The sequence below is a fragment of the Mustela nigripes genome, chromosome 10 (genome assembly GCF_022355385.1).
Source record: "Mustela nigripes isolate SB6536 chromosome 10, MUSNIG.SB6536, whole genome shotgun sequence".
Classification (NCBI taxonomy): domain Eukaryota; kingdom Metazoa; phylum Chordata; class Mammalia; order Carnivora; family Mustelidae; genus Mustela; species Mustela nigripes.
Window position 1 is genome coordinate 8,763,143 of NC_081566.1, and position 19,710 is coordinate 8,782,852.

At 42.9% G+C, this 19,710-nt stretch overlaps 1 protein-coding gene across 2 annotated transcripts in view; it reads right to left on the reverse strand.

The window, feature by feature from the left end:
- Positions 1–19,710, reverse strand: part of AKT3 (AKT serine/threonine kinase 3) — a 304,808-nt gene that overhangs the window by 89,888 nt on the left and 195,210 nt on the right. For both annotated transcript variants that reach the window (XM_059412531.1, XM_059412532.1), the window contains exons 7-8: positions 9,765–9,830; positions 8,136–8,204 (exon numbers count right to left, since the gene is read on the reverse strand). In XM_059412531.1, the coding sequence (XP_059268514.1) occupies positions 8,136–8,204; positions 9,765–9,830 (135 nt within the window). The remainder of the gene's footprint in view (positions 1–8,135; positions 8,205–9,764; positions 9,831–19,710) is intronic.

Consider the following 19,710-nt stretch of genomic DNA (forward strand, 5'->3'; position numbering starts at 1 on the left):
AACATACCAAATGACCCAGAAATCACATTCCTAGATATCTACCCAAGATAACTAAAAACGTATGTCCATTCAAAGTTTTGTACTGGATATTCACAAGTTCTTTTCATAATAGCCCAAACTGCAAAGAACCCAAATGCCTATCTCCTAGTGACTGTATAAGCCTATTATACCACCACGTAATGGAGCAAATCCATAAAAAGAAACAAGCTACTGATAGATGTAAGAATTTTGATGAGTTTTTAAAGTAATATGTTAAGTAAAAGATGCAGGACACAAATGGCTAGATACTGTGTTTGGAGATTATACTTGGGGGATTATACTTTTTAATATTTAGGTATCGTGTTGCAATGCCTTGTGCTTTTTCAAGGTCTCCAACTGCACATATATTGTGTCTTTGGTTTTCACTCTTTTGATATGCTCACTCTGAGTAATGCAACCTTTGTCTGAGAAGTTAAATAACCCAAAAAATGTGGTGCTGTGCCATAACCACACAGAGAATAAGAATCATGGAAAGAGGCAAAGCCTGGCCAGCTCCTACATTTCCTCATCTGAGAGTCTAGATATGAAAATAAGCCTCTTAGATATTAAAGCTAGTCAAGGCTTTGAATTATTACCTTAGATGCATGATATACTGGCTTAATAATTTATCTCAAAAACTAGCCTTGAATTATTATGAAAGTACACTAAAATGCAGTATATATTAAAGTATATACTAAAAATATTCCCAAACGTATTTTGCCTTCAACTTTATGTGCTTAAGTGAATATTATAATGCATCTTTCTTGGCTTGGGAATTTTTGAAAAAGCTTTGGATGAAAGCAATAGAATTCTGATCTAACCTACATAGTATATTAATAACTAAAATAGTTAGCAAAGAAATTAACTTGTCAGACTCCTGACAATAAAGATATTTATAGGCATATAAATTTAGTAAAATTCTCAAAATTATCACTATGAATATAAAATGATACTTTTAATTTAAAAATCACCCAAATCACACCTCCATAAATTAGTAAGTAGAAGTAGAGTGCTGACTGCTGGGACTTCTGCCTCATGTGAATTTAAAATGAGATGATTCTGGTTCACTGAAGACAAAAATGCCAGCCAAATAATGAAAATCTGAAATAAGTATGAGAGGATCTTAAGACTGGCATGCAACTGAAAGTCATATCCAAAAAATAGAGTGAATTTTATCAAAGTAATTAATATAGTATACAATGAACGAAGTATGGACAAGAATAGTGAATAAATGAAAGTGTTGGTTTCACCTATATCCACACAAAGAGAAGAATGTGAATTTATCAGATGATAAACATTTCTACCCAGCGATTTTCCTTTATCCCCTGATGGACACCTTAACTTTCAATTTCAGCCTGAAGACAGGTTTTGAGAGTTCCAGAAAGAAATATGGCTGAGTAAGATTTGGGGGAAGAATCCTAAGTAGAGACATTCTAGTTTTTTTTTTTTTTATTATATTTTAAGAATTTTATTTTTAAGTAATTTCTACCTCCAATGTGGGGCTTGAACTCACAACCACAAGATAAGAGTTGCATGCTCCCCCACCTGCGCCAGCCGGGCATCCCCCAAGTAGAGGCATTCTAAACCAACAGTCACCATCTTAGTTTTCACTTTACTTTTCTTCTATTTTCCTCAGAATATTTTTCTCCTTCTTATGAAAACTTGGTAATACCGAAGCCACAAAAAGAGACTTGATTTGGATATGTTAGCTGCAGTGTCCCTGAGCACATTGCTAAAGTGCTTTCATAATTTGTTCTCCAGATGCCTAAAGACTATTTACCCAAGGTTGCCCTGAATTCACTTTCACAGCCTTGAGCTCCAAACGCACTCCTGTAAATTCCAATCTGTCACCAACGTTCATTCCTTGCATCAACCCAAGAAAAAGGAAGAACTCATGCATCTGCTTGGGAACTAGTCTTTGTCAAATCCAGTGCACATTTTCCAGTTGTTATCTTGCAGGATTCACTACACTCTGTTCCACTTAATACACTGTGCTTGGCTTCACAGGCTTCTCCTGCCTGCCTCTCCTGCCCAGGATGCTCCTGAGGCTTCTCTCATCACCAAATGTTGGTCTCTCCAGGCACCATTCTTGGCCACTAATGTTCCAACTCTACATATTTTTCTCACCGTGGACATTTCTTCCCTTCTTTGGTTTTAGCACTGCTGATGAGGCCTGTTTGTGTCTCTGACCTAACTCTCCCTCCCTGTAAGTCCCACTAGGTACCTCAAATGTAAGATGATCACGCCACAACTCATTCCTCATCCTGTTTCCTGATCTTTTGAACAGCCCGGTGTCCATGCAATTCCCCCTCAAGCAGCAAACAGGAAACCGTGTGATATTTTTCTCTTTCCATTAGTCACTAAATCCTGGAAATACTAGGGGCACCTGGATGGCTGAGTTGATTTAAGCATCTGACTCTTGGTTTTAGCTCGTCATGACCTCACGGGCTATGAAATCAAGCCCCATGACAGGCTCTGCACTCAGCATGGAGTCTGCTTTCCCCCTTCCTGTGACCCTCCCCCTGCACCTGCTGTCTTTTCTCATGAAAATAAATACATAAATCTTTAAAAACCAATCAATCAATCAATCAATCCTGGTACCTAAACATGATTAGAATTTTATTCCTTCTAATACTGCCTCAATTAATGACCCTATCAATTTATGACTAAATTAGTAAAAACCTAAATGCAGTATCCTCTCAAATAGTTCCCGTTTCCAGTTCTGTGTTCTTCAATCCAAGCTTCATACTGCTACAAAGTGTTCCTTCTGAAACATTTTCTTACAGAAAGTTTTCCATGATGCTCCACTATCTTCAGGATAAAATCTAAACTGGTTGGGAGAGAAGATCTGTCCTAATATGATGCTACTTGTTCAGACACCCCACACACCGTCTCACATCTGGGCAGGTGGGGGGAAAGGACATATTCCTGTACGCTCGACAGGTTAGATTTCCTCCGTATGACTGTTCTCCCTCTCGTTCTTAGTGATCGAAGGTACAGTGAAGGTCCTAGCTTAGAAACTAAGTGAGGAAGAGTCTCATTTCCTACCCTGGCCTTCTGCCCCCTTCTCTCCTCTCCTCCTTCTGGACTGATTCAAGGGCCCATTCTCTGTATCCCACGGCAACCAGCGTTATCAGAGCGATAATGACACTAGAAAGTAGATGCATATTCTCTTGTCTAGAACCCAACCACATAGTCATCTTTTAAAAGAAAGCACCATGTTTTCCTTATTTCTCTATCTGCTGAGGTCCACTCCCCAGCAGCGGCTCACTCAATATTTCATAGGCAAATGGACTATAATGGAATAGGTTCTAAAGTGCATACTTAAGTTCTCAGGTATAATCAAAATCGTTGCTGAGAACTCCCGAGGAAGGTACTACACTGCAGACCTAACACACTGTCTCAATATGGTCAAGCCCAGCAGTTCTGCCTCCAGCACTGAAACCCTGCGGTTTCTTCAGACGAACGCCTGTGGTTGCAATGCACTTACTGACACCGATTTAGGAAAACTATGCATTTTTAAGCATCAGAGCTTATATCTCATGAAACTCTGGATGCCAAGTAGAAACTGACATGGCGTAAAAGAAGAGCAAATTGATTTCTTATCTTACGATGACTCTGTGAATACACTTATCAAGAAAAATGGCAGAGTCACCATATCCTTCCTATCTCTCTACCTCTATGTGGTCTCTTGCTGACCCCTTTTGTTTTTTTAAAAGATTTAATATATTTATTTGACACAGAGGGAGACAGCAAGAGAGGGAGCACAAGGAGGAGGAGTGGGAGAGGGAGGAACAGGCCTCCCTCTGAGCGGGGAGCCTGACAAGGGACTTGATCCCAGGACCCTGGGATCATGACCCGAGATGAAGGCAGACGCTTAACGACTGAGCCCCCCAGGGGCCTCTTGCTGACCCCACTTCTTGAATTCAAGTAAGCTAACAGCAATTATGATGGGATCCCCACTGTACCGACATGCCTATAAGCAGGCACTGTTGATTTCCTACACCAATAGCCTCTCAAATCCACTTCCATCAAGATGTATTTAGTGCTTTAAACAATACCAACAAACACAGGGACGGTAACAGGCCTGGCTGCGAGCATGCTAAATTCCCGTGCAATCAGGCTGAAAGAAATCCATATATTCACAAAAAATTGTGAATGTCAGAAAAAAAAAATGTCTCAACTGCTGTATTTCTATTTCATGATAAAATATCCCAAAACACAGGTGAAAAGGATGCTGTTGCTAATTAGAAATCAAGACAACAAGTATGATTTAAGGAGAAACTGGGCTAGATATAATTACTTCAAGAGGTCCATGAAAGAAGCCTAGCTCAGGGCACAGGTTGGGTATAAAGACACTTGAAGATGCTGCCCTTTGGGTGAGCTCTGTTTACCAGAGCTCCCTTCCTTTCTTTCTTTTAAAAATATTTTACTTATTTATTTGAGAGCGAGAGAGAGGAGCAGAGGGAGGAGGATAAGGAGAGCCGCACGGAATGCTGAGCCTGTCACGGGGCTCGATCCCACACCCCTGCGCTCGTCACCTGAGCCAAAACCAAGAGTGGGAGGCTTAACTTACTGAGCCACCCAGGTGCCCACAGAGCTTCCTATCCAACAGACCCGTCTCTTAGATGCCACCCAGAGGTTCCCCACGGGGTAACCGGCCCCCCACCCCCGCCCCGCGCCTCGGTGAATGCTGGTGTGGACTGCCTGGGTGAGTTTATAGCTTCCCTTACTTTACCTCTACTTCAACCTTATTTCCAAACATAAGTATCATGTTTAGTATTTTTTCTACAGCAATGGAATTTTCTACATTTCTAGGAAGCATCCTTGGGCAAAATAAATGTCACAGTGAACCTAAAGCAAAACCAAAATTAAGTAAGTCACCCTAAAGATACACTGAACATAGATTTCCTTTGCAGAAGTGATAAATTTAAGAACAGAAATAATTACATCACGTTCCAAGAACTAAATAACTATTCGCATTTATAAAGTAATTCAAAAGTACATCTAAATTGTATTTAGAAATGCCTAATAACTTTAAAGAGAGAAAAATTGGGAAATTATATATACACACAGAACTTTCATTTTCCCTAAAATCTTCTAAATATAATCAAAATTTCCTTTAATATATATATACACAGCAATGCTGTAATTACCATCCATGCACTTGAAAATTACACACCACATACAGAATCGGTTCACCTGCCGCAATCCGTGAAATAATTTGGTCTTTATCTATAACACGTTCTCGAAACAGAAAGTCCGAAAAAAGAGAGAAATAATGTAGGAGTTTCAGTGCTAAAGAAAACCATCTGGCTAGTCTGAAAATCTGCTTTTGTGTGTAAAATTGTTTCAACAATCATCAGTTAATTAATCCCAGAAGTATGCCAGGTTTAGAATGAGAGTGTGGGTGCAGCGGCCCCCAGGAGGCTCCAAAGCTTCCCTCGCACCACAAGAGCCCTCTCCCTCCTGTGAAGTCCCGTGGTTCTTCGTCTGTAGTTCTGATAAAGCAGTAATTACCACCTCACACCCAGTGTGCGTACTGTACCTTGCCTTCCCCACTTGACTGTAAACTCTTTGAGGGTAAGATCTATGTTGATTCAGAGTTTACGCCTCACCATACCTACCCGGGTGCCTTGCACAAAGCCTCAAAAAATACATAGCTTATAAATACACTCACAGACACTCCCTCCTGAAAAAAAAAATTCAAGTCTTTTCCCCCAAAATAAACTATGTAGTACATTACTTTGTTTTTTTTTTTCCCCCTATTTCTCAGCAGTTTCCAGTTTAAAACTCTCTTAATCCATGCTCCCAGAGAGAATTTATTCGTCTAATTCATTTAACCTATTCATTCAAACTACCCAACAAATACTTGTCGAGCTCCTACTTTGCTAGGTAGTGTGAAAGGTGCTGGGGTTACATCGGCAAAAAAGCCTTAGGGAGCTCAGAGTCTAGTAGGAAAGACATACAGGTCAATAAGTAATTATAAAACGAGGTGATAATTGTTATAACAAATGTAAAGACATGATACTCGGTAAGAGTAGTTCTCCAATTTAAGAGTGCTTCCAGTTTCTCTTTGTAGTTTCTCATTTTCCTGATCTTAGGATCTTCCTTGGTCATCTATCTATCCGACCATCTGTCCCTCAGCCTAATCCTTCCTTCTTAAAGACATAATATATACCTGTAGTACAAAATACAAAAACTGCTCCAGAATGCATCAGCGAGAAAGAAGCCTTCCTCCCACCTTGTCCCTAGTCACTCGTTTATCTTCCCAGCCCAGTGCACAACCACCGAGGTGGTCAGCGCACGCGCAGAGACGCGGATCCTGGGCACGTGGTCGTGCTCTCTGTTACCCATGACAAGGGCAGCTTCCGCCTCTCCACCTTGTTTCTTTCACTTCACAGAAATCGTTCTCCATCAGCCCACGTGGGCCGCCTTCATTCTTTTTAATGGATATCAAGTATTCTGCGGCATGGATCCCACACAGTTTATCTAAGCATCTCCTAAACAAATGCCCATGTGAGGCTCTGCAAATGCTGCCGTGAACGTGTTTATCCGTGTATCACCCCGTGGTGTATCTTTGAATATGTCTGTAGGATGTATTCCTGGAAGTGAAACTGGGCTCGAGAATACGAGCACTTTTTGCTTTGATTGGTGCTAACTTAGAGGATTCACTGGTTTAATTTCCCACAAAACAGGAAATACCCACTTTCATAACATAAATTATTAACCTTTATAGAAATGGCTCACAAATCTGTACCCAGAGTTCTGACCCCTTACTTATTTTCTGTGGTATCTCTGTGATATTTCCATGATCTTTCGACATACACATTTCCTTGGATCCTTAGGAAAACCCTTTTAGAAACCACATTTACAGCCTTACCCTCAACGCATTCTCTGTACGTTTACTCCGTTAGTTCTCCTTGATTCCAACTCAAAGCCACCTTCGACCCTTCACCCACACCATATTCCCTGGCTGTTAGGGCGGACCGGTCCTGCGCAATTCCGCAAAGTTCATTGTCTTTGTACTTTTTCAGACCACCTCGGGGCTATTCTCATCCAGCCACTCGGGTTCTCCTTGCCTTGTGCTCACCTGGTGCTTCTGTTCACGCGATTCCCTCTGCCTAAAGAGTCTCCAGCTGAAATCCCAGGAAGCCCGGAACATCCGCCCTTGATGCTGGATCACCCAGATGATAATATGAACGGATAAGCACTTAGGTCTTTCACTGTGTGTTCCTATTTATAAGGTAAATTACAAACGTCTTCATAGAAAGGATGACGTCTTAGCACCTTCTGGCAAGCCCACACTGCCTTGGCATTTCAAATGTGATTACCTAATGAGTGGATGAATGCTTGCAAATGAAGTAATTCCTACAAGTCAGATACTTCTATACAAGAACATATTCTGTAGAGGATATTTAATCCATTTACTTTGGAAAATATTTTCAGGTCTGTGAAATAAAATCCCCTATTTAATAATTAAATTAATTTCAGAAAACCCACAGTGTAAAATATTTCCAAACAACTATTCCAGTAAATAAAAATTTCCCTCACACGATACAAAACACGGAGGACAATGGACAGGGAACAAAGGAATAGGACGTTAACTGCGTTTCTCTTCAAAACTACAAGATCCTTTCAAGTCTCTCCAATGTAGTCAAAGTTATCTAACTACTAGGTAAAAGAAGAGGGAACTCTGCCACGATGTTCCTATAGACTATGGCTCAAGTGAGTTGAAGATCGGCTAAATAATCTTTTTACCAGTTTCACAAATACTTGGAAAGAACTTTGCAAAGCAAAGCATCATAAATCCTATATTTCCAGCTTTCCAAATTAAATCATATGATTTCCATTAAGCATATTTGTGCTAAAACATTTTACATTAAAGAAATACAGAGAGAAAAAGAATAGGATTACACTTTCCAATACGTAAAGGCAGTCATGAAAAATATAAGCGACCATTAGAAATGATTCAGCTCCCATCTCCCCAGGAGCTACACAAATCCTTGCCAGGAAGTAGAAACCTGTTACATTATAACTTATACTTTCAGTAATTAAGAAAACTGATGACAATACTACCACGCGCGCTCAAGTGCTGGGTTTACTTCTTGACTCACCTCTCCACCATTTACATATTCCATCACAAAACACAAACGGTCTTTTGTCTGGAAGGAATATTTCAAGGACTTGAAATGAAAAAGAAAAAATGTTACATTATAATCCAGTACTCTTATAACAATACCAAAATAGAATACTTAGAAACAGTAAGCTTGAGGGATGGAACGAATTGTTCTTGTCCTGAAGAGTCTACTCACTCCTTAAGAGAGCTGAAGAGTTTTGAAGGACATAAAACAAATTTTGTTTAGATCAGCATTGGCTACTGTTAGGGGAAAGGTTAAAATTAAAATTTTAAGTAAAAATGCACTTAGTAATTATGATGAGCACCTCTCGGTCTATTGTGCTGTCTCTCTGAAAGGGTATTAGTCCCTGAAATCCCCAGCTGCATGGCCTTCACGTGGGGAAGTCTTAGGAACACAGCTCGAGCAGTTATGCTCAGGCTTCTCACTTCAACACTGTGTTTTACATTCCCGGTAAGTGCATAACATGCCTGAATTCAACAGAGTTGGCTCATATAATTGTATAAGTTAACGATATCAGAACTTTGGGGTTAACTTTCTATACTGGACAATATAAACACAGCAGCGTAACAAAGTCAGTCTAGGGGTCGGATCATGCCTCTGGAAACATTCCTATTTTACATAATCCTAAATCTTTAAAAGGTTCCCCTTTTGGAAAGTCTACCTGTTACTACTTTTTTTCTCTTTCTGTTCTACCTGTTATATTTTTTTTTAATTTTTAATTTTTTATAAACATATATTTTTATCCCCAGGGGTACAGGTCTGTGAATCACCAGGTTTACACACTTCACAGCACTCACCAAAACACATACCCTCCCCAATGTCCATAATCCCACCCCCTTCTCCCAGCCCCCCTCCCCCCAGCAACCCTCAGTTTGTTTTGTGAGATTAAGAGTCACTTATGGTTTGTCTCCCTCCCAATTCCATCTTGTTATTTTTAATCTTAATACACTTCAATAGAACCAGGAAGAAATTTTGTCTCTACTACAAGTGACCTAAGTATAAGACTACAAAAATCAGTTTCTTTCTAAACAAGTAATATACATGTAAATCAAGAAAACATATCATGACTACCTACCTTTAATTTAATGTATTCAGTATTCCTGGGTCTCTTAAAGTACTCTATACTTAAGGGAAGTCTCAATTTCTATAAAAAATTTTCAGTCAGGATTTTCTGCCTTTCATATCTGGAGACAAGCAAAGCTGCCTGATCATTTAAATATTTATCAGAAGCCAATAAACAAAGGAAACACAAAACCCTCACATTTAATACTAAGAATTTCTTGTAAGTCTACCATTTTTCTCAGTGGTCTCCACATATTTGCTCTACGGTTTTTTGTTTTTGTTTTTGAAGGCAGTCAAATTCATGAGGGAAAAAATAAGTCTCAAAAAAAGGGTGGATGTTTAAGAGCAGGGAAGACAAAGGCATACATATTGTAAACTTAGACCATACACTGCAATAATGTCAAAGAAATCAGACTTACAGTCATTCAACAAAGAAAATGGTATGCCTAAATAAATGCTATTTTTCATGGCTTAGTTGTTGCAGTAAAACACCCTTTAAGTTTAAAACGTTATGATAATCATATCTGCCCTTTAGTCACTTACTGTTAAAAAGGGATGTCTAGTGTTCTTTAATACTCTGCTTTCAGTTAGAGTATGTGCCACTTCGTCCTACAAAAGAAAAAGGCAAACCTTTAATATATGTACTAAGCACTAGTAATATCCAATTTTCACTATTTCTCTAAGACCAGAAGAGTTTAAACCCAGAGACAGAAAAAGATGTGACGAGACGATGACGTGTTTCCTTTATTGCTATGCTATTCCTCCTAAACTCCTTCAAAAAAAGATCAAATTAATCATTTAAATCAGATGGTTGTAAGATATAATAAACTTGTACACATTCAGTCTTACTTAATCAGATTATATTGCTAATGATACAAAAATCACCAAAAAGTTACCAGGGACACAGATGATTCAATAGTTAACCTCCCCCCTTGAAGGCAATGACTTAGTGGCTAATATTTAGGCATGGAATAGTTAATATTTCCATGTTTGTAATATATCTTATTCAGGAGGATATAAAGGATGTATTTCAGTAAAGACCATAGAATTTGTAAGTCTCCTACTTAAGAGAAAAATCAGTTCCTGAAAATAGGAACACAGAATATATAGATAAGATTTAATTGTCAACTGTACATTTTAGAAATAGAAACAGAATATAAAAATTGTATCTTTTTGCTTGTGGCTTTTTAACGTGCCTCTTTAAAAAAAAAAAGAAAAAGAAAAGTCACAACCTACTTTAGGTGAAATTTTTAAAAATCTGGGTGTATCTCAAACCAAAAATAAGTGTATTTCCCCAATCTTGTACATAAATCCCATCTTGACATCAAAAATGAACTAGGAGATATTTTCTTCAACATATGGAGAACGGGAAAAATGTTTCGTATTTCAAAAATAATACCATCTTCAAGAAGAAAGGAAAGGAAGACACCACTGAAACTAACACGGCATCTCTGGTGTTTGCCTCTAGCAAGATTCGAAACGAAGCTCTTGCTGGATTAATGTCTCCTCACTGTCAGCAAATCACAATTAGATTGTAAGTAAGATGTGGAGAGCAGAACACTGGGTCACTGCATTATATTTATCATCTGACCTCAGTCAGACCTCGAAGATAAATGAAAAATAGACTGATCAAAGATGCTAAGCCCCGGAAGCCATTCCAAGAGGGCAGGACCAGCCACGTCTGAACAAGGCAAGTGAAATTAACAACATGATGTCTAAAACTGGTAGTGAAACAAAGCGTGGGTATGAAACCACGCCCGAATTATCTGTTTAATAAGAATCAGGCTTAAGCGCTCAAATGATTCGAAAGCCTCTGTCACATCATACTATAGTTTCTAAACGAATCAGAAAAAGAGCACGCATCTTAGTGCAAACCAAATCACAAACAGAAATGACAGCCTCACTTACGGATTCTGCACTCACAGTGCCCAGCGTGATGAGAAGCTCACAGTAGAGACTTAGTAAAGGTTTGCTGAACTGAACTCTTGCTTATCATAGGAATCAATTCCAGATGTCAGGGGTGTGGGACTTCATTAATTCAAACACTCATCCCTTCCACAAATACACACCAAACCTATTCTGGGCTTGCTCTACACACTGCAAACACGGCCCCAAACAACAAAGACAAGGATCCCTGCCCTTGGGGAACTTTGTGTCTCCCCACACAGATGGTGGTCAGGGTTCAAGGGGAAAAAGCAGAGGCCCTCCCACAGTTCATGGGATCACGTGATGCCCACGAACTCATCGGGAAGCATGATGCAGGCTACTCTGTGACAAACACAACCAAATTCAACCATTAAAAACCAAAACCCTTGATGTGCCCTCAACGGAAGGCTGCTGAGAGTGCAGGTATGAAGCGGTTTAAAAAACAACATCACGATCCCTCTGCTCAAGGAGTCACCAGCTAGTGCAGAAGACAGAATGGATGGGTAAATAACCAACTTAGTAAGTAATTACTAATGCTGATGAGTGGCAGTGTCTTCCTGCCACTTCCAGCCTTCCTCCCTTTCAGCCTCCGCGGGTAATGAAGAAAAACTAACATTACTGGAGAAGTGTATGGTGGGTGCTGAGGTGATGGGAGAGGCCGGGGGTGACACCGTCTGACTTCTACTTTTAGAAGTTTACTCAGGCTCCTCTGAGTAGCAGGACAGCAAAAGTAGCAAGGATCAAGCAGGAGACAACAAGGGGTCTGAGAGAGAAATGAGGATGGCCCCTAGGACCGTGGTAGCAGCAGGAGCAGAAGAAAAGGGGGCTGTCTTGAGATCTTTTTGAGATACAAAGTTAACAGTCATATCCAAAGGTTACCTGCCTCCAACGTGAGGGTGTCTCAAAAGCATTATCTCTTCGCAAGCAGTCAGAAGGAGCGTCACAGAAGAGCCACCATTTCTGCAGCTTGTGCTTGCAGATGCTAAGCCACTGGAGGCCAGATGTGAAACCCATTTGAAACCAGAAAAGATATTCTAGTGCTTCAGAAAGTATTTCCAGAGGGTAATTCATGCTGCCTTTTTAATTTTTTTTTTATTTTTTATGGATTTTATTTATTTGACAGAGAGAGAGAGAGAGAGAACAAGCAGGAGGGGTGTCAGGCAACGGGAGAGGGAGAAGCAGGCTCCTGGCTGAGCAGAGAGCCAGACAAGGGGCTCGATCCCACAACCCTGGGATCATGACCCGAGCTGAAGGCAGATGCTCAACCAACTGAGCCATCCAGGTGCCCCCTTTTTTTATTCATAAGGATTTATTTACTTATTTATTTGAGTCAGAGAGAGAGACTGTGAGTAGGGAGAAGAGAGAGAGGGAGACAAGCAGACTCCTGGCTGAGCACGGAGCCCAAAGCGAGGCTCACTCCCACAACCCTGCAATCAGGATCTGAGCTAAAAGCAAGAGTCTGACGCTCAATCGACTAAGCCACATGGGCACCCCCATTCTACTTTTTAAAATCGTCCCACCACATACAATAGTTATTTTCCTAAACCACTTCGTAAGTTTCAGGAGTGAAGATTAGTTCCCCCACCCCCCACCCCCTGAGTTGTACAATCTGCCTAACCACAGGGAAGGAGCCAAGGCAAGATGTATGGAAACAAATGCTAAGACAGTATTTCTTTATTGTAAGAATGGGAATGGAATTAATACTGTGTACGTATCTTTCAAATATTAAAATGCATTTTCTACCATATTTTACATATGATCAGATTAGAATTCTTCCCCCTTAATGCAGATTTAATGGGACTCTACTTCACATACTAATTAGTTTCTGCAATGAAGATAAGGTATGCACAAGCTAAAAAGTAAACACAGATGCCAATAATTTTTAATTACAGTTAAAAGCAACATGTCAAAACAAAAATTTAAAAATAACAGCGATAAAACTTAGTGGCTAAAACAATGTGATGCTTTTTTAAAAAATCCACTCGTTGATGAGGACTACAAATGAAGAGGGCTAAAAATGCTTGGGTGTGCAATAGGAGGGTAACGTTTTCCTGACAAAGCTTCTGAAATTCAGTTTCATGTATATTCATCCATGGCAACATACTAACTAATGAATTTTTAAATCTAGTTTCTCTCCGAGGAATGGAATTTTATTTCTTGAGGCTATGAGGCGGAGAAGTGTCCTCCTCACATTTATTTTCCCCATCTTTTCCAATCAATCACTCCCTTCTGCTACACGTGGTCGAAAATTCTGCCTTCATTTGCCGCCCCCATCCCCCTACTGTCGAGCGGTCAGTAGGTATTTCATGGGTGGTGAGGGGCAGGACATGGCAGGGAAGGGGAGGAAGTGATCTCTAACCCACTATCAGCGTCAACAAGGGTTTCATGTCTTTTAATCCCTACAGCAACTCAACAAAGGTAGGCTTTATTATTCCCATTTTGCATGAAGAAACTGAGGCTCCCAGAAATTAACCTGCTCAAGCCGCAGGTGAAATGGGCGGTACTGGTGCCCCGTCTAAGGCTCACGTTAAGGTCGGTTGGGCTCCACTCCACCGCCCCCAATTCAAAGGCTTAGTATCCCCCTACTTGGGCGCTTTCTACTCTGCGAAGTGCAAAGCACTTCCCTCCTCTGTCAGAGCAGTAACAAAGCCCCAGGAGAGGAGAGGGCGAGGGCACGGAATAGTGTGAGCAGGGCAGAGCGGTCTGTGGCCCAGCTCACTTACTCTCAATTAAACCACAGCGTCCCAGGGATGGTTAGGTTCCTCTGTCTTGACGCCACAGGTTAGCAATGTATACACTTTTTTACCCCACAGGAAAGACGTCCCACTTTTCATGCTCTAAATGTGGGCTCCTCACTTCCCCTTTTTGAGCACATGGGCACTGCCCGGATCAGCCCTGTCCTGCTCTCCCACTCTCCGGGCACCAGACTGGCTTCGCGCTGTGCCGACTTCTCCTTCTTCACCATTTTTTCGCCTTGAAGCAGAAAACGAAAGCACAGTCGTTCACTGCTGCCTATGAACACCGCATCGCCTTTCTCAAGCGCTGTCATTTCATACTCTGTTCTGGATCCTCTGGTTCTAAGCAGTGCTTGGAAGGAGGGCTGCGTGGGCTCCTTTGACTTTGATTACGATGCAGTCACTTTGGAACCTAGTCTTTCCTAAATTGTAGACGATGTTGTTGGTTTATCCTGCCCTTCACTGCTCTGCCTTCTTTCCTTCTGCCCCTCTAACTCCCAACATCGGAATAAACCTGTCTCGACCTTCTCACCACATCTGAAGGGCAAAGAAGTCACATAAACACTGACTGGACCCGTAACAGTTCCCTCTCCAACCTCAGCTCAATGTTCGAGGCTTCTTTCACCCCCTCTACTGAGGTCACTCTCCCAGTCCTCGTTATGGCTGTCCTCGAACTTTCCAGGCTTCCTCCCATGCCTGGGACATGTGCTACCTTACACCTGCCAAGCTACTGAGCTGGGACTGGGGCCCAGGTCTGTCAATTCCAAGTCCAGGAGCCTCTCATGAAGCTTCTCTCTTTATCTCAACGTTGCTCCTTCATCTTTCCAAAATGTGATCTACTTCCTTCATGGAAAAGAAGTCATGAGTGATACTTAACACATTTGATGACACTCTTCTCCTAAAGACTTCTCTTGGTTTCTAGAATATCAGAATCTCTTAATCCCCTCCTCATCAGTAGTTCCATTTTCTCAATTTTCTGCTGGTTTCTTATCTCTGAACCCTTATTCTAGGAGTGCCCCCAGGACTCAGTCCTCAGACCTCTTGTCCTCATGATGGCTCCAAATAGCCTCTCTGGTGACAGACTTCCAAATAGGTCCCTCAGCTCTAGAAACATCTACTTGATATGGATGTCTAGCAGGTGACTTAAAACTTGGATGTGTAACAGAAACACCATATTTGGCGTGTCCAAAACCTAGTTTCTAGGGGCACCTGAGTGGCTCAGTTGGTTAATTGCCTGCCTTCAGCTCAGGTCATGATCCTGGGGTCATGAGTTCAAGCCCCATTTTGAGAGCAGGAAGACTGCTTCTCCCTCTCCCCTCTCTTCCTCACATTCTCAATCTCTCTCTCTCTCTCAAAATAAATAAAATCTTAAAAACAAAAACAAAAACAAAAAAGCCTAGTTTCTCACCTGCCATCAAAAAGTTTGTTTCCCACACACACACACACACACACACCCACATACACACAGACACACACAAGGACAAAAGTCCCCACTGCAGAGAACGGCAACCCCATCCTTGCCATCGCTCAGGCTGAAGACCGGGCAGTGATCCTCAGCCCCTTTCTTTCTTTCACGCCCTACCTTCGGTCTGTCAGGAATCCTGTTGGCTCAGCATCAACATACAACCAGGATCTGTGTCTTTCCACCTCCACTGCTGTCACCCTGACGTAAGCCACGATCACCCAAGATCTGGATTATTGCCACGAACTCCTAAGAGCTCCCTGCTTCCTCCCCACGCCCTGCTCTCAACAGTGCAGCCAAAGAGATGCTCTTCAAATGAAAACCAGATGATGTCGTTACACGGCTTAAAAATTTCCCATGGCTTCCCGTGTGACCTAGAGTAAAAACTACTATTCTTATGACACCTACAAGTAGCCACACAAGCCTCAGCTGCACGCAAGCCATTCCACACTCCTGGCTGCTCTGACGGCGCGCTCCCTTGGCTGCCTGCGCGCGGCCTTTCCGACTGTGACGCCGTCCATCAGCAACATCCTTGTCTCCACAACACCTCAAGGGCTTGCTTCCTCGTCCCCTTCAAGTGTTCACTGGAAGTTCACCTTCATGGTGAGCCCTCCTGTGATCTATTTAAAACTGCAAAAACCACAAACATCGCTCCTGCCAGTCTTCCTTCATTCCCTACCCTACTTTATTGTTCTCCATTAGTACGCATTAGCGTCTTACATTCACTGTGACTGACTCATTTATTCCGTGTGTTGCGTATTGTCTGTGTCCCAACTAGAGTGTAATTTCTGATGGGGGGTGGGGTTGGATCAGGTTGATTCACTCAGTAGTTTCAGTGCCCAGAGCGGGCATCTCACATAATTAGGCGTTCAATTTACATTTATTAAAAGAATGACTGAATGAAACAAGAAATAGTGAACCTTTAGCATATGTTGCTAAAGAATGACAAGCTTCATAAATTGCAAGAAGCAAACCAGAACACAAACGAACTCAGACCCCTAAGATCACAATGAGCAGATGAAGGTACAACGAATCAAAGTGAATCCACTCACTGTCTGTTTCCCAAGCAAACCACAGTCACTGGCACAGTGTTTAACGCAGACGCTCCAGAGAATCTGGAAGAGGGGACCTCAGCAGCTGGCAGATGATGCTCGGAAGTTCTGGGTAAGGTCTACCAGCAGTAACTGAAGAGCCAAGGAGACAGCGATGTCACGGTCAAGCCGAAGCCCTGGCTTGGTGCTTCGGAGGGTCCGTGTGTAGGCGAGGGTTGACGGAGCAGGTGTGGACTGCTTAAACTCGGTGCATTCACCAGAACAGCCGTTCCTCGGGACCGGCCCTTGGCCAGCTCCTGCGAAATAAACTTGGATTCCCTGAATACTCTGGTTGATAAGGAGTTTTTGTATGCCAGCGACCTGGGGCCACATGGTACCGGTTTGACTGGACAGTTTATACAAACAGCTGTAAGGATGGTGAGTGCTGTGCACCTGAGCTGACTCAGGACGGCTAGAGTCTGAGCAGCGAGGGAAGTCGAGCCGTGATGCAGAGCTACATGACTGACCCACCCAAATCCCGGACCTGAAAGCTTCCGTGAGCTTCCTCGGTTGACGGCAGCTGGTACTCACTGTCCCTCCCTGGTGCTGGGAGGATGAAGCATGGCCAGGTGAGACCACGAGGAAGCTGACATCTGGTTTCTCCTCACCGCCTCATGTGCCTTTCCCTTTGCTGATCTTAATCTATGTCTTTGGGCTCTAATAAACCATAACCATAATGTAGGTACATCAGCTCTTCTGAATCCTGTGGTCCTAACGGAATACCGGGCCTGACACTGCTCTTAGGGACCACTGAACAGTTGGCGTCTGCACCAGGATTACCAGGGTGACGTCAGCAAGACAGAGGGCCAGACAGCTTTGGGAAAGCTCCGGACTACCACGAAATCAGCGAAAGCGATAAAGCAGCAGAAACCCTGGAGAGTTAAAGACAGACAGACTCGCTCAGCCGATGAGAAAGCGCAGGAAGCCTCCTGCCACCCCCCACCCCACTGTCCAGAGCGGCCAGGACCCGGGAGGGATCTGCTCGGCACGGTTTTGCCGCATGAGGAAAATGAGAGCAAGAGCACCCCAGAGAGCCCCACCACCGCCACGTCTGTCTGCAGCCTTGGCTACCACACGGCCCACGGTCTCCGCAAACACTGAACTCAGCCGACAGAGCTGCCCCGAGTGCGCACGTCTCCGCCCCGGGACTGGAATGGCGCTGCGGTGAGCCGTGCCCCCGGGGCCGCGGGTGCTGCTGTGCCCCCTCTCCGGACGCCACGGAACTCTGCCGTCCACGAGGCCGAGCGGCAGCGGCTCTGCGCATCCCCACCCGCTCCCGCGGCCCGAGTCCCGGGTCAGGGCTCTGACCTGCCAGACCAGGGGTCGCACTGCGGCCGCCACTGCTCTGCATCCTCCCACGTGCCAAGCTGGGACTCCGACCCGCTCTAAGCAGGGCTGCGCTGCTGCTGTGAAGCCCATCCCGCTCTGTGCCCAGCACCCAGCTGCGGCTCGAATTTGCCAGGAATGGTCCTGTGCTGTGGGGCTGAGCCGCCCTGAGCCTAAGTTGGGGTTCTGACCCGCACTTGTCGGAGCCACACTGCTGTCGCTCTGCACCCTGCCCCCAGGGGCACAAGCTGGGGCTTTACCGAACATAACCGGAATGGCGTTGTGACTGCTCTGCTCGCTGCTACTGGGTCCCAGGACAGCAGCTCTGTTGGCACTTACCACCAGCACATCACAACTGGTACCCAAAGGGACTCCCTTCTCGGGATCCCAGGAGCCCCAGCCACTGCCGCTACCCCTAGGATTTCTACAGGCTTAGCCACAGAAGACCTCCCCAGACTTCACTGATGTCGGTTTCAGCTGAAAAGCTATATGAGGACCACTTCATTGGACCCTCCCAGGAACCAGACACTGGGCCGCACCCAGCTGGCATGCTTACAGTCACCTTCAGGTTCAAGTCTTTCCCTGAAGAAGCCAGTCTAGCCAGTCCAGAAAGGCTAGAAGAGATGAGCACTCCTTCAAAGGCTCAGATAGCAATGTGAAGACCTTAGAAACACACAAAAGGGGAGGATACATGACATCTCTAAAGGTACACCATAACTTTCCAGTAACTGACATCAAAGAAATGGACTTGAGAGTTACCTGACCAAGAATTCAAAATAAAGAAGTTCGGCGAGCTTCAAGGAAACACAGAGAAATAATTCAATGAAGTCAGAAAGACAATACATGAACAAAAGTGGCAGTTCAACAAAGATATAGAAGTCATATAAACGAAACAGAAATTCTAGAGCTGAAGAATACAAGGAATACATGAAAAAATGCAATAGAGAGCTTCGAATCAGGCTCAATCAAGCAGAAGAAAGGATGTACGAACTTGAAGACAGCCCTCTTGACATTGCCCAGTTAGCAGAGAGGGGGAAAAAAGAATGAAAAAGAGGGAAGAAACCTATGTGGCCTGGGAGTTATTGCCAGGTGAAACAATACTCACACGTGGGAGTCTCAGCAGAAGAGAGAAAGGAAAGGACAGAAAACTTATTTAAAGAAATAACAGTTGAAAATGTCCCCAAATCTGGGGAGAGATACGGCCACTCAGGTACACAAAACTCAAAGATACCCAAGGAGATTCTACCTAAAGAGATCTTTATGAAGATACATTTTAACCAAACTCTCAAAAATCAAAGAGAATTTTGAAAGCAGCAAGAAGAAAAAAAAAAAAAAAATCCACCAAGGGAACCCCAGTAAGGTTGTTAGTGAATTTTTCAGCAGAATCTTTGCCGGCCAGGAGAGCGTAGGATGATATATTCAAAGTGATGAAAGAAAAACAAAAACAAAACCAAAAACTGCCAACCAGGAATATTTTGCCCAGCAAAGTGGTCCTTCAAAAATGAAGGAGAGATAAAGACTTTCCCAGAAAAACAAAAACTGAGGGAATTTATCACATCTAGACCTGCCTTACATAAAATGGTAAGTGAAGTTCTTCAAGCTGAAATGAAAGATGCTAATTAGTAACATGAAAACATATAAAAGTATCAAATTCACTAGAAAAAGGTAAATATATAGTAAAAGTCAAAACACTGTAATGCTGCAAAAGTAGTGTGTAAATCACTCTGACCTCCAGCATACAGGTTTAAAGACAAATGTGTTAAAAATAACTATAGCTAGAATATTTTGCTACAACATAACAAGTAAATTTGGACATCAATAACATACAAGATTGGGGGAGGAATAAATGTGTAGAACTTTTTCAATCAATTGAAGATGTTATCAGCTTGAAGCAGACTTATTACAGTAAGATGTATCATGAACAACACGGTAATCACAAAGCAAAAGAT